We start from the raw sequence: 12708 nt of genomic DNA, 5'->3' as shown, positions 1-12708 counted from the left end.
CCCTGAATCTACGTCGAGGTTGGAATCAGTAATAACAGGGAACCAAAAAGTAATGATACTATTTCACAGTCCAGATCTAGTACAATGTAGATCCCTGTATTGAATTAACTTATCCAGGTAAAGCCTTTATTATGCAAGTGGAAGAAGAAGAAAAAAGAGTACAGCCGAGAAACGTATGATAATAAACACAGCAAACATCGAACCAAGGATCAACAAATCTCCAACTTACCCTTCCACTTCTTCTTCACCTCACCCTCCCATTCGGCAAGCCGCCTCACTTGCCCATCTACAAACAACTCGCCCGTATGAAGCACCCTATCTAGCGGAGGCACCTCAATCCAATCGTGGTCTACACTGCAAGCAAGACCCAATGCCAACCCTTCTGAACCTTGATCGGTAGCAGCGACACCAGGCTTGATCCTCTGCCTGAGACATCTATCGCAGAAGCTATCTAGACAGTAACGGCAGATAAAGAAAGGCTTCTCGTCTTTGATAACGCTGAGACACTGCGCGCAGCAGCGGTCTGTTGATTGAATGCCAGACAGCTTGGGTTCCGGATGGGCTGCTCTGCGTGGTTGGATGGGTGACTCACCCTCACCACCAGCTGTCCCGGCCAAGCCCTGGGGGCTGGGCTGTCTCATGGATACGGCCAGCGCGCGTGCGTTCGAGTCTTCTCCCTCTCCCGCGGCGACAAACAGTCGGAGTAGGTTCTCCAGTGAAAATTCGTCGTTGTCCAGATCGTTATCCTCTAGAATTTCGCAACTCTCGACAATAAGCGCCGCAAGGAGTGCCTCCGCCTCTCTGACCCGTCGTCGCAGCCGGAAAATGAGTGCCAGGTAGACGGCCGCCGCGTTGAAGTCGGAACCCGTCATGCGCAGTGGCATTTTGGTTTTGTGACGGTGGGATCTGTGCTTGGATTGCACCGCCTCAAGAAGCTTGATCCAGTGGTCTGCACTAGGCTGGTTCAGTCCGGCCTGCAGTGCCATGTCCTTGTACAGTGATGCTAGTTTCTGGAACGAGATGGCGTGCGCCCGTCGCGTCGGCACGTTTCCTCGCGACCGGTATTCGATCAGCGAAATTCGCTCAAAGATCTCAATCGCCGCGTCTGTTTCGCGCTGGTACATCAATGTCACTCCAAGGGCGATGCGGAGGAAGAGTCCCTTGGGCACATCGCGCTTGTCGTGCGCAATCTTGAGCGCTATCTGTAGCCTCTCAACCAGAAACTCGACCTGTCCATCCCTGCACGCAGCCTTGGGAATCGACTCCAGCACCAAAGAAGTGTCGTGCTCCGAGAGCAAAAATTCAACCAGTCGGCTGCTCTCCTTGTGAGGACCAGAGGCATGCAGCGACAGGTCTTTAATCACCTCCATTATTTCGGCATGTCTATCGTGCGTCGAAAGCACGCCAAGGAAGCCGATGACCGGCTCGAACCGCTCCTGGTATCTCATGTCGGCCTCATCTGCGCTGTCCAAAGCCTTGCGGAAATACTCGATTGACTTGTCGACGTTGCCTGTGAGTGAGTATGCTAACGCGATGACAGAATAGTCCTTGTACAGGCGCCACTTGCTGGTCGAGAGAGCTGATCCAGAAAGGTTTCCCTCGGCCATTAGCTTGAGCTCCATGGCCTCGCACCTGAGTCCGAGTTCAAGAGCCTCCGAGTACGACTTATCCTTGAGAAGACAGTACGCCTTAGGCCCAGCTATCTCGGCGTTGTCAGGCTGGAGCTTGAGTCCTTCAGTGTAATGGGCCAAGGCTTCCTTGTGTATGTTCAGTGTGAGATATGTGCTACCGACTCGACGGAACCAATGTGCCGTTTTGGGGTACTGCGACCACTCTGTAGCGTTGTTGATGCGTTCTTGGACCGGTACACCTGCCCAGTGATGCTGTGACTCGGACCACTTGTGCCCGGCATCAAGATACGAGATGCTTTGGACAATCTCGAAGCAGAGTCTGGTGGGGACGTAGAGCTCGCACTTCTCATCGAGCCATGCCTTGGCATAGAATCGGCCCATTGCAAGGAACATGCTTGCCGGCCTAGTAACCGATTCCTCTGCCCATTTCTTTGCATCAGAGTCCAGTCCCGACACCACGTCATCGTCCTCGATCCAGGCACGGAGACCATCGATGTTTGCGTCGTTGAAAACTTCGAGGCCCTCGTCATTTTCTTCATACATGAGACTCCAATCGGACATTGTGGTCTCGTCAACCAGCATGCGGTATACCTGCTGGCCGATGATTCGTTTGTCGTCCTTGCCCACATCCTTGGGGTCAACAGCCGCTAGGTGCTCTTGCCAGTACCATGCAGCATACTGCTTGATTGAGTGGGCTCTCCTTCCGAGATCCTGGGACTTAAACCATTTCTTGTCATTGAAGATACGCAGACATATTTTAAGAATGTGCGTTCTCATGGCCAGCGCGTTGAAGCCGACAGAGGGTCCGCCCGTCTTCTCGGAAGCCTTGAATGGGTCGCCTTCGCGGAAGAACTCGCGTACAGAGGCATGAAAGAAGGTGACTGTCGTGCTAGACTTTTTTGACCTGAACTCCATATCCTGGTCGGGAGTTGTGATTTCAGGTAGGAGGATGGGGCCAGGCGAAGGGCTGGGGTGGCGGGCCAGATTGGACTCAAGGGATGTGACAGGGCTTGTGCGCCGGCGGGGGGAATCGGCGAGCCGTTGCGCCGGACTGACATCGCGAGAATTAACTCCTCCTCTTTCAGAAGAAACAGACTTTCTGACATGTCCGTTCGGGGTCGCGGATCTGTTACCTCCCCGCTGTAGGCGTTCGTAGTCCCTGACCAAGTCGTCTGTCGTGAGGCCGTCTTCACGCTCCACGCTGAAGAATGAAGCATACTGGCCACGGAGACTGTTCTCGAACCGGAAGGGAGGGGTCCCGAACTCTAGTATCAAGACAGCTTCAAGCTGCTCGATTGTGAGAGCTTGTTGTGCACAGGCTACCCACCCAAGCACTTCATTCAAATCCCCTGCCTCTTCATCAGTGATTGTAGAAGACAGGTCGGCTAATGTCATGCCCAGAATGCCGTTTATCTCTCGTGGGAACGATGCGAGAGACTCGAGGATAGAATTTGGGCGGCGTTTGCGATTGACATCGGCCAACATGAACTTGGCGAGGATGAAGAGGCCATCGACACGTTTTTCCATGGTCTCGATGACTTGGGCCTTCAGCTCGGGACCGACTTGGCTCATGACGCGAGAGTGTGCCACGCCGTGTTTAATATAAGACCTGACATCATTCGCGACGCGATCTGGAGTGACGTGCACGAGGGTCAGCGAGCGGCTTGGCGTTGGAGGATCCAGGTACGTCGACACCAAATCAGTCAGATGCGACCTTCCGGTGAGGCAAATCTTGACCTTGGCTTTGCCTCCCGGTACCGGCTGTTCTTCCATGCACGCGGCCAGCTGTGTTAGAAGTTCTTCAATCTCCTCTGTAGCCGCTTCGTCGAGGCCATCCAGGAACACGTAAAATGGCTCACTGCGAGTGTCATTTTCGAAAGATTCGGCGAACAATTTCCGAAAAGCACTGGGTACCGTTTTGATGTCTGCAGTAGTGTGGACACTGCGAGTGAGCTGTTTTGCGTAGAAAGCGTCGCTCTCGCTGAGCTGATAAGAGACATCTCGTAGTGCTTGGAGGACGGATCGTGTCTCTGGGTCATTGGATCGAAAATAAAAGTAGGCAACATGAGAGAGGTTGTTATTTGCCCAAGAAATGAGCCTCGTAGCCAAAAAGGACTTTCCAGTACCAGGTCCTCCGGACATCCACATGTATTGCGTCTCGCCATCTAGCCAAGACTGCAGTGAAGCATCTTGGAGGATCCAATCGCCTGTGCCTTGCACCCTACTCCTGTCAAAGGACTCAAAATAATCTCTTGGGAAAGGTGAGGGATCCAGGAGCTCCCGGAGTGTATCCTGATGAGCCGCATTGATACGGGCTCGGTATTCGAGCTTCAGCTCTTGAACATCCTGGCTGACTTGGTTCACAATCTGTTCAACATTGTCCGTCTTTTTGTCGATTCTTGCGACACCACCATATGTATCTGCAAGAACCTGTCGGCCCTCGCCGGCAATGAGTTTCTGGAGATTTTCAAGAGCACTCTGCACAGGGCTTCCAATTTGAAGGAGGCTCTTGAAGTATGACCTGAATCGTCCCTTCCTGATCTCCCCAGTGGAAAGGACAATGACTTCAAAGAATGAGGCGAAAATGGCTACTGCCTTGGAACGCAAAGTCGGCGATATTGTTTTGTTTTCTATATATACGTTTAGTCGTGGTGTGAAGTCCTGTATTGCCAGTTAGACGTGATCCAGCACTTGTCTGCCAGTAGTAGAACAAACCTTAAGCAGTTCAAAGAGTTCAAAAATGGCGTCATAGTTTGAAGACACATCCTTAGCTGCATTGACCAGGAACAAAATGGCGGTGTATATTGTCTGTGTCGCAGGAAATGCTTCGCCTGCAGCACCGGCCACAATGTCACCTACGGCCTGGATAGGCTGTAACATGGCTTTCAAAGTACCAAATATGGAATCTCGCTTAGACCGGAAGGCCCCGAAGCTTTTGTTGTAATTGTCGAGCTGGCTGTTGAGGTCGTCTATCGAGCGCATGGGAGGATTCATAAAGTCGTTAATGCTATGTCCAGAGGATTCCTTGTGAAGCTCAGCAGCATCCGCTATGACCGCCTGAAATGCAGCCTCGAGGGCGCTCTTGTCGTCCTTTGCTTGCCCCATGACGATATCTGGTTTTGTTGACTACTCGTGTCGACAATGTCGTGTGTCGCGTCACAACCCGCCCACTTCAGGGGCGGGATAGTCGTAGTTAATATAGCATGTCAAAGCGTCCGTGCCCTTGTGCAATATTGATGGGATTCCCAGAGCCAAAGTGTCAGACTCCAGGCAACGAAGGGCGTTGCCAGAGGCAGGGGATAGCTTCCAACGTAAGCTGGTTGGCTCTAAACTCCACCACAGGCACGTAAGGCTGCATCCTGCTGGGGTCTCAAAGCACAGTCAGACTGAGATACCGTATTTTCATACGAGGACGTGGCCATGAGCCATGATACGCCGAAATTGTCTCAGAAAAGGTGTCCAGGTGACTGATTACTGATGACCAACGAGACAAATGAAGTTGCGATAGAGGGTGGGTGAGGATGGGTGGGATGCCATCTTTAGAAAGAGTGCAAGGGTTCAGGAACGATTGCCAGTATTACTCCGCAGATTGTGGCGTAACAATGCGGCGTAGATGTCGCCCTGCGGCTGTGCCTCTTCTCACATGCCCAGATAATGTTGAAGGCAAGAGCGTCGACTCGTTCGGCCCGCCTGCCTGTTCATCCAATATTCTTTCCCGGGAGGCGGGGTACGTGCGCCCGGACCGTACCTTGCGCTGTAATAAAACAGGCAATAATACCAACCCTCTCAGCAGTTGCAGTGTCCCCCCATGGCACCTACATAGTGACTAATTTTACCGAGTATTCACCGGGAGCTCTTACCTCCTCGCTGGCATCACATCGAGGGGTTCATTTGAACTCCTTTCACTTCTTTCGTTTTTGTTGGCCACCAAGATCTGGAATCTTTGGCACGCCCTTTTCGTGTATCAGATACAACGTTTGAGGTTACCCTCCACGGTACTGACCCCCTCATCTTTATCTGCGACCGGAGGAGGAAAAAGCACTCAGCGCCCCCACCACCATCGTCATGTCATCCTCGCTCCGCCGCGCTGCGCCGTTGGTGCTCCCCGCTACTGCAGGGCAGCATACAGCGACGGTTATTTTTATTCACGGTCTCGGTGACAACGGAAATGGCTGGGCTGATGCGATTGAGCACATGAGGCGTCGTCGTCAACGACTGGGCGAGGTCAAATTCATCCTACCCCATGCGCCTACGATTCCTATCACAGTGGTTAGTCAGCTTTGGCATCTATAAGCGACGTAGTCCAAGGTGATGCTCACGCATGATTTAGAATGGCGGGCTCCGCATGCCAGGCTGGTTTGACATTGTACGTGTCCCTTCCTGCGTTTGAATGCCTGTCTAAGCACGTACTGACCTACCGCCTTCGCTGTAGAAAGCTCTCGGTTACTCTGTCGACTCTCTCGGCAACAAGGCTGTTGACGAGGATGCCGCAGGGATTCTTCAGTCACAGTCATATGTCCACTCCCTCATCCAGGACGAGATCCAGGCTGGTATCCCCGCAGAACGCATTGTAATTGGTGGTTTCTCACAAGGAGGCGCGATGAGCATCTTCTCTGGTCTCACTGCTCCGGTCCGGGTTGCCGGTATTGTTGGCTTATCGTCATGGCTGCTTCTCAGCCAGAGCTTCCGCGACTACGTTCCCAGCGGCGACCTGAACAAGACAACGCCTATTCTCATGGGCCACGGCGACGCAGACCCGATTGTCAGGTACTCTCTTGCGATGGACAGTGAAGCCGCGCTGAAGGGTATGGGGTACGATGTTACTTTGAAGACCTACAAGTAAGTGGCTCCTCTGCGATGTTGATGGGTTTGACTGGGTTGACAAAATTTGTAGGGAAATGGAACATTCCGCATGCGCGGAAGAGCTTGACGAAGTGGAGGCCTTCATAGCTGCCCGATTGCCAGCAAAGAGCGGTTAATGTTGTCCGTTAAATATACCAAAAGGATCCAGTGGAAGGAAGAATATAGGGGACGGATCGAAACAGTCCTGCTCTTGTATGAATTTGAAAATAAAACAATAGATGCCCTCAGCACAATCCTCAATTTGGCGTGGCTGGCCGACCCACTCGCGACCACCTGTGAGGCGAAGACCACCATGCAGCACCGTTGAGTTACCGCCCAACTTGCATACAGGTGTGCTGCAAGGAACAGCCCAAGGACCCAGTTACGCAGAGGGAGAGAGAGAGAGAAGTGCATAACAAGAGGGATTGGTGACAAATGGAGCTACGATGCCAAAAAGACGAAGCTGGTAATACATCCCATGACTATCAACTAAATGGTTAACAGGCTAACTAGATGTGCATCAACGGGACCAGTTGGGGCTCCTCTTCTCCAAGAAGGCACCAACTCCCTCCTTCTTGTCCTCGGTGCCAAAGGCAAAGTAGTACAAGCTGCGCTCGAATTCGTCATCACGTCCCAGGCTATCAGCTGTTGGGGACAAATCACACGGTCAGCAGACTGCTTTCTGCAGGAACATGGGGAGCGGCGGGATGCAAGACCGGACCAATCGGGATACAACAAAGCAACACGAGAGGGGGGTAAGACAGAGACGTACATCGGCAGATGGATTCCTTTGCAAGCGATAGGGCCATGGGGCTCATGCCGGCCAGAGACGATGCCATCTGAACAGCATTGTCCAGGACGGTCCCCGGCTCGAAGACGTCGGCAACGAGGCCGACGGAGCTAGCCTCAGCAGCGGAGATAGGCTTGGACAGCAAGATCATCTGCATGGCCTACATTAAGAGTTCATCACCCCGCGTCAGTAAAGGGGCCCGAGCGAAAGTTGTGATGTGTCATACGATATACGATGGGAAGGGACGATGTTTACTCACCTTGAACTTGCCAACAGCATTGGTCAATCTCTGGGTACCACCGGCACCAGGAATGAGACCAATGGAAACTTCAGGGAGGCCGAATTTGCTGTTGGAGGAAGCGAAGATCAGATCGCACTGTGTGATGAAAAAGGTCAGTAAACAACAATGTGGATCGCAAAGAGACAATAATTGCGACTTGACTACAGATCAATCGGGTTTGGGGGGTGTGCGTGAAGTGGAGGGAAAGAGCTAAAGGAAGAGGGCATGCACAAAGCAAAGAGAGCGAGGGAGAGAGATAGTGTATGCGCGTGTGAGTGAGTGGGAGGCAAAGAAAGATACATACCGCCAAGGCAACTTCGAATCCACCACCGAGCTGCAGAAGATATCAAAAGGTTTAGTGAACAATCGAGGGAGGGAATAAGGTATAGAGCTTCCACGAATCACTCACCGCCATGCCCTCGACAGCCGCAATGAGTGGCTTTCTTACGTTGCTGAGACCTTGGCAGAGATCTTCGAGGTAGCGGCACTTGCGGGCAGACTGGCCGTCTAACTCGGAAATCTCCTTGATATCGGCGCCAGCTGTTACATCGCGTGGAATCGAACGTTAGGCGGGGCAGTTCATGAAGAATGGAGGGGGTGTGGCATGGAGAAGGAATAAGCAATACACCGAGCGGGCTGGAGGGGGGAGGAGGGGGGGAGTGCAGGTCAGACCAACAATGACCTACCACAAAAAAAGGTCCTGCTGCCAGTGATTACTATGGCGCGGACAGAGTCATCGGATGACGCAGCGTGGAGCAGGGCAAGAAGATCGACAATGAGCTGCTGGGAGAGGGCGTTGCGCTTGGTTGGACGGTTGAGAGCGAGGACTCTCACACCGTCTGCTGGCGTAGACGCTATCACCAATTCTTCACCCATTGCGAAGCGGGGTTAATCGGGAACAGTGGGGATTGGTTACCAAGAAAGAGGAAGGGAGGGGAGGAGCAGAAGGTCGGTCTCGAGATATGACAGGGGAATATTTATTCTGTTAGATTTGTCCTTGTACCTCTTTTTTTTTAGCAGGCGGTGGGCATCATGTCAGTCGGAGGATTGATTCGTGATCAAGAAAAGAAAACATGACACTAACCAGATGGCCTATCGGAACTCGAGAGATCGGGGACTGGTGGTTTGGTTCGAGATGTTTAGCGTCACCAGAGGGAGTGAGTGACAATGATGAAGGAAGAGAAGGCGGCTGAGAAGACGTAAATTGTGAGAGAGGAGGGCGGGGGGGGAGTGTTGTATGCCCGAGTGAGTTTGTGTGTGAGGTAGCTGTGAATGACAAAGGAGGGGAAAAGAGAGGGAAGGGGGGGGAGGGAGAGCTGACATCGGGACTGTACTTGTACTATCATCCGGACAATGGGGATCGATTGTCAGTAAACTCATGCGCATGAGGGGGACGATTGGACAACCAGCTGAGACATTGCTGTCAAGTTTGCAGAGCAAGCAGCACGCATCCCCTCTGTACAGTCGGGAGGCCCCAGGTCCAGCTGGTGACGGGTAGGATCGGCACCAGGTGAAGCCATACAAGGTAATAAGTCTGTCTCTGTTGAGAAATCGATAATCTATTTTGCTACTAATAGCTACTACCAGATACTTACTCCATATTACGTCTAGCAGCTAGCTAGCCGACAAAGCAAGAGCTGCGCGAGGTGGAGCTGAAAACGTGGCGCAAGGGACCCGTTGATGACGCCCTCTGAGAGATGGACTTTCGTTTCCTAGTCTTCGCTGTGCAGCTAGGTATTGTGCCAAGGAAGAGGTTCAATGGGCCAAGGAGGGGAACACCAAGACGGGACCAGGAACGAGCCGTCGCGGAGCGGTGGAGAAGAATGGAACACGGGAGGGGGGAAGAAGAAAGTATTATTACATTGCGGTGCGCCACTGTTCGAACGCAATTACAAGAACACTGACAACATCGACACAGGCACAGACACCTTCCCAAGGAGGAGGGGAAAAGAGAGATGAAAGGAAAGAAAGGAAGAAGAGGAACAAGAATGCCACACGCTGTATTGAGACCTGCAGCAAAAGTGCTTTTTCTCTGCTGCTGTCAACACACAGAGGGAGGGAGGGGAGGGGCCCACCGTTTTCTACTAGGCCAATGCTGATATTACATTGAGCGGTTGGCATATGCGAGGAACCCCAAAGGAGACGTGCATCTGACAGGACGCAGACACACGGATGCGAGAGGCGCACATAACGTACATGGTGGGTGGTAGGGTGACAGAGTGACAGAGTTGAAGGAGGGTGAGTTGGTGAGAAGACACTCTCTCGTCACACACGCGCGCAGAGAGATAGAGACTGACTGAGAGTGCGAAACCCACAGTTTACGTGAGAGACATGCAGCAACTGGGACTCGGGGCAAACCATTGATCAGGACCCACAACTATCGTCAGGTCACGACGCGACAGAATGTGAGCAGGGAAGAGGAAAACCCAGGGGCCAGGACGGCAGAGAGCGGGAAAGAAACGAGCAGAGAATGTGATAGAAAATTGACTGGAGAGGGGAGACGGGAAGGCCTAGATGCTCCCTCACGCCGGGGGTTCCCCCTCCTCTCTCTATCATCCGTCTTTGGTGTTTTGTCGTAGAAGGTGAGTAGGGATGGAAACCTCATCGCGACGTACTCGTATTACTGATCCCTTACGAAGCGCAGAAAGGGCAGGGGTGCAGAGCCTAGAGGTGGGGAAGCACAGACGACTGGAGGGGTATATTGAAGCGGGATATCCACCCGCGCTCCCTGGTACAGATGCCATCCATCGATGATACGGCAGATGGAGATGGATGGTCCACTACTACGCTGTATCATTATCTCTCGTCCTAGCATTCCGTGCTGTCTACATACATAGCACAGAGTGTTATAGACTCCCGCCAACAGATCCCCACACACCTTGTATACAGAGGCGTCCAAGAGAGGAAGCTTCATACATGATATTATTGATGCCAGACCATTAATACTGACAACAGGTTTGCATGTTACGCCGTAGACCAGCAAGGTCTCAAATGCTCCCAATATTGCCTCATCCCTCCTTCGGGAGCGGTCTCCGGTCGGCTCCGGTCGGGAGAGGCATGTGAGGAGGGAGGAAGTTGAGTACAGGATACATGTACTGGTGGGATAATAATACCACTTGAAGAGTGATGGTACAAGACCGAGGAAGAGAGCGAAAAAAACAAAAAACAAAAAAGGTCGAGAATACATTCGAAACCATGAATGCTCTTCCTACCGTGCCTCTTGAAGAACAGGTGACAGGCCAAGACACCGCTTCGAGAAGTGTACCGGTGAATTGGTGCCGTCAACCCAAGCTAGTCCTTGTTCATTACTTACGAAGCTAGCGGCTCCATCTGTCCCCCTCCCTCGACCTTTCGTCTTCTTCTTCTCTGCTTTCCCTATTTGTCCCGTAGACCTGGGGCCCAGGCCAAGTATGCTTGTTCCATGTTGAGTGCCGTGCCGTGGTGGATCAGAGTTGGATGGCTGGTGTGTGAAGAGGTACAGGCGGGCCCTGGAAAAGCAATTAACGAGGAACCGTCCCCTGTCTGACAGAACAGGAAAGGTGAGCTCTTTTTTTTTTCTCTCTCCCTCTCTCTCCCCACCCGGTGGGCCACCGCCGATGGGCAAGGCATTCACGTGGTAATACATGTAGGACGCAATACCAGCTGGTTGCTGGAGAAGCTCAAAGGGCAGACGGGGAGAGTTCGAAGAGGCCAAAGCCGCGCCATGCGGCGAATGGACCCCTCACAGCTGTGCGCGTACATGTATACCATTCAAGGAAAGTGTCATAATACAGTAGTATACTCTTATGATGTGATTATGATGCGGAGGCCCCCCAATTGACAGGCGAATATTTGACAAACGAATATTGATAGATGAATGCTCGTAAAAGAGCAGACTACGAAGATTAACTGAAGGGGGTGCACTTTTGTCTAAACTAATGGGAGGGAGAAGAGGGTGTGTACGGTGTGGGGATTCTACTAATATATTAATACATGTAATCTGTACAGATTACATCTACGGTAGTAGTGTATCACTCTCACACTGAATAACGAACTCATCATAGCTTCGTAGTTTACTCTCGTGGATGCCCGAGCCATACGGCATGTCTTATTTGACTTGGCGGTGGAAGCAACAGCATTTACTATTACCCCATCTAGCTTGCTGCCCAGACCTCTCGTGAACCCGAGATGCAGGAACATTCTCGACGCCACAAAAAAAAAGTAGCACTGCGGGCGGAACAGGTCCTAAATTGAGCCGTACCTTGGAACTTGCCCCGGAGAGAGAGAGGGAGGTTGTGATGCCGAAACCGGACTCCGAGATTGATAAGAAAAGCCTGCATGCAGCGAGGCATTAAAATATTTTCAAGTATATTAACACGGAAGATACAGAGAGCCCAGAAAAAAAAACCTTGTTCTGCAGCTTATATGCGAAGAAGGTGGTATTATTGTCGGTCGGCTGCACCTACGTCGGATGCAGATATGTGTCTCAAGGTTGTGCGGCACATTTTTTTTTCCATCTTTTTTTTTTCATTTTCATTTTTACCTCTTTTCTACTCAATCCTTGTCAGAACAAGGATTTGGGGGGAGGGGAGGGGAGGGAGGGAGAGGGAGAGCGTGTGGGAGGGTGTGTATATAGGAGGGAATACTGATGTGTTGTGAAGCCCTTTGCAGATACAAGCAGACGCATACGCACAGATACTCGCACACACGCACACGCACATACATATATTACACGTATGGGCGGCTGTGAAGGAAAAGTCTCCGATGATACACTCACGCCCTCTTTTGTTTAGAAGACGCGCGCGTAATCTACGAGTAGCGTTGAACGATGGCCCTAGCGGAAAGGGTGCGTGCGTCCATGAAGAAGCTTGACGCTGCAGGTGTAAAAACAGAATAAGAAAGCATAAGGAAGAGGACATGGCGTTTCCCTCCCTCCGAAAGAAGCTGACTCCCATCGCTTAAGGCGTACGGGAGTCTGTACCGTAGCCCGTGACACCGTAGCCCATGGCACCGTATACCGTAGCCCATGGCATTTCCCACAGCACCGTGGCCCATGGCTCGGCCCATTGATCGGCAGCCATGAGGAAAGGAGGGGCCATCCCATGCAGCTTGATTCTTGTGCGTGGTGGTGGGGAACGCATGCAGGTTGCAGACAAAACTTCTTCAGCGACAAGGGGGGGGGGGGG

General features: G+C 52.1%; 3 protein-coding genes across 3 annotated transcripts; 1 reads left to right on the top strand and 2 right to left on the bottom strand.

The window, feature by feature from the left end:
- Window positions 1-209: 209 nt before the first annotated feature.
- Window positions 210-4736, bottom strand: GMORB2_2377 (TPR protein; the record flags this gene model as incomplete). Its single annotated transcript, XM_035464357.1, has 2 exons — window positions 210-4226; window positions 4347-4736. The coding sequence occupies 2 exons, from the start codon at window positions 4734-4736 to the stop codon at window positions 210-212; spliced, it is 4407 nt and encodes a 1468-aa protein (XP_035319543.1).
- A 960-nt stretch (window positions 4737-5696) lies between these two features.
- On the top strand, window positions 5697-6610 carry GMORB2_2376 (lysophospholipase II; the record flags this gene model as incomplete). Its single annotated transcript, XM_035464356.1, has 4 exons — window positions 5697-5900; window positions 5962-5997; window positions 6064-6470; window positions 6526-6610. The coding sequence occupies 4 exons, from the start codon at window positions 5697-5699 to the stop codon at window positions 6608-6610; spliced, it is 732 nt and encodes a 243-aa protein (XP_035319542.1).
- A 383-nt stretch (window positions 6611-6993) lies between these two features.
- GMORB2_2375 (enoyl-CoA hydratase) lies at window positions 6994-8419 on the bottom strand (the record flags this gene model as incomplete). Its single annotated transcript, XM_035464355.1, has 6 exons — window positions 6994-7118; window positions 7246-7423; window positions 7523-7639; window positions 7848-7877; window positions 7953-8083; window positions 8230-8419. 6 exons carry the CDS (start codon window positions 8417-8419, stop codon window positions 6994-6996), a joined length of 771 nt encoding a protein of 256 aa, XP_035319541.1.
- Window positions 8420-12708: the final 4289 nt, after the last annotated feature.

The sequence above is a fragment of the Geosmithia morbida genome (assembly GCF_012550715.1).
Source record: "Geosmithia morbida isolate 1262 chromosome Unknown scaffold_13, whole genome shotgun sequence".
In the NCBI taxonomy this organism is placed as follows: Eukaryota; Fungi; Ascomycota; class Sordariomycetes; order Hypocreales; family Bionectriaceae; genus Geosmithia; species Geosmithia morbida.
Note: the sequence above shows the minus strand (reverse complement) of the source record. Positions and strands in the feature narration are given on the sequence as shown.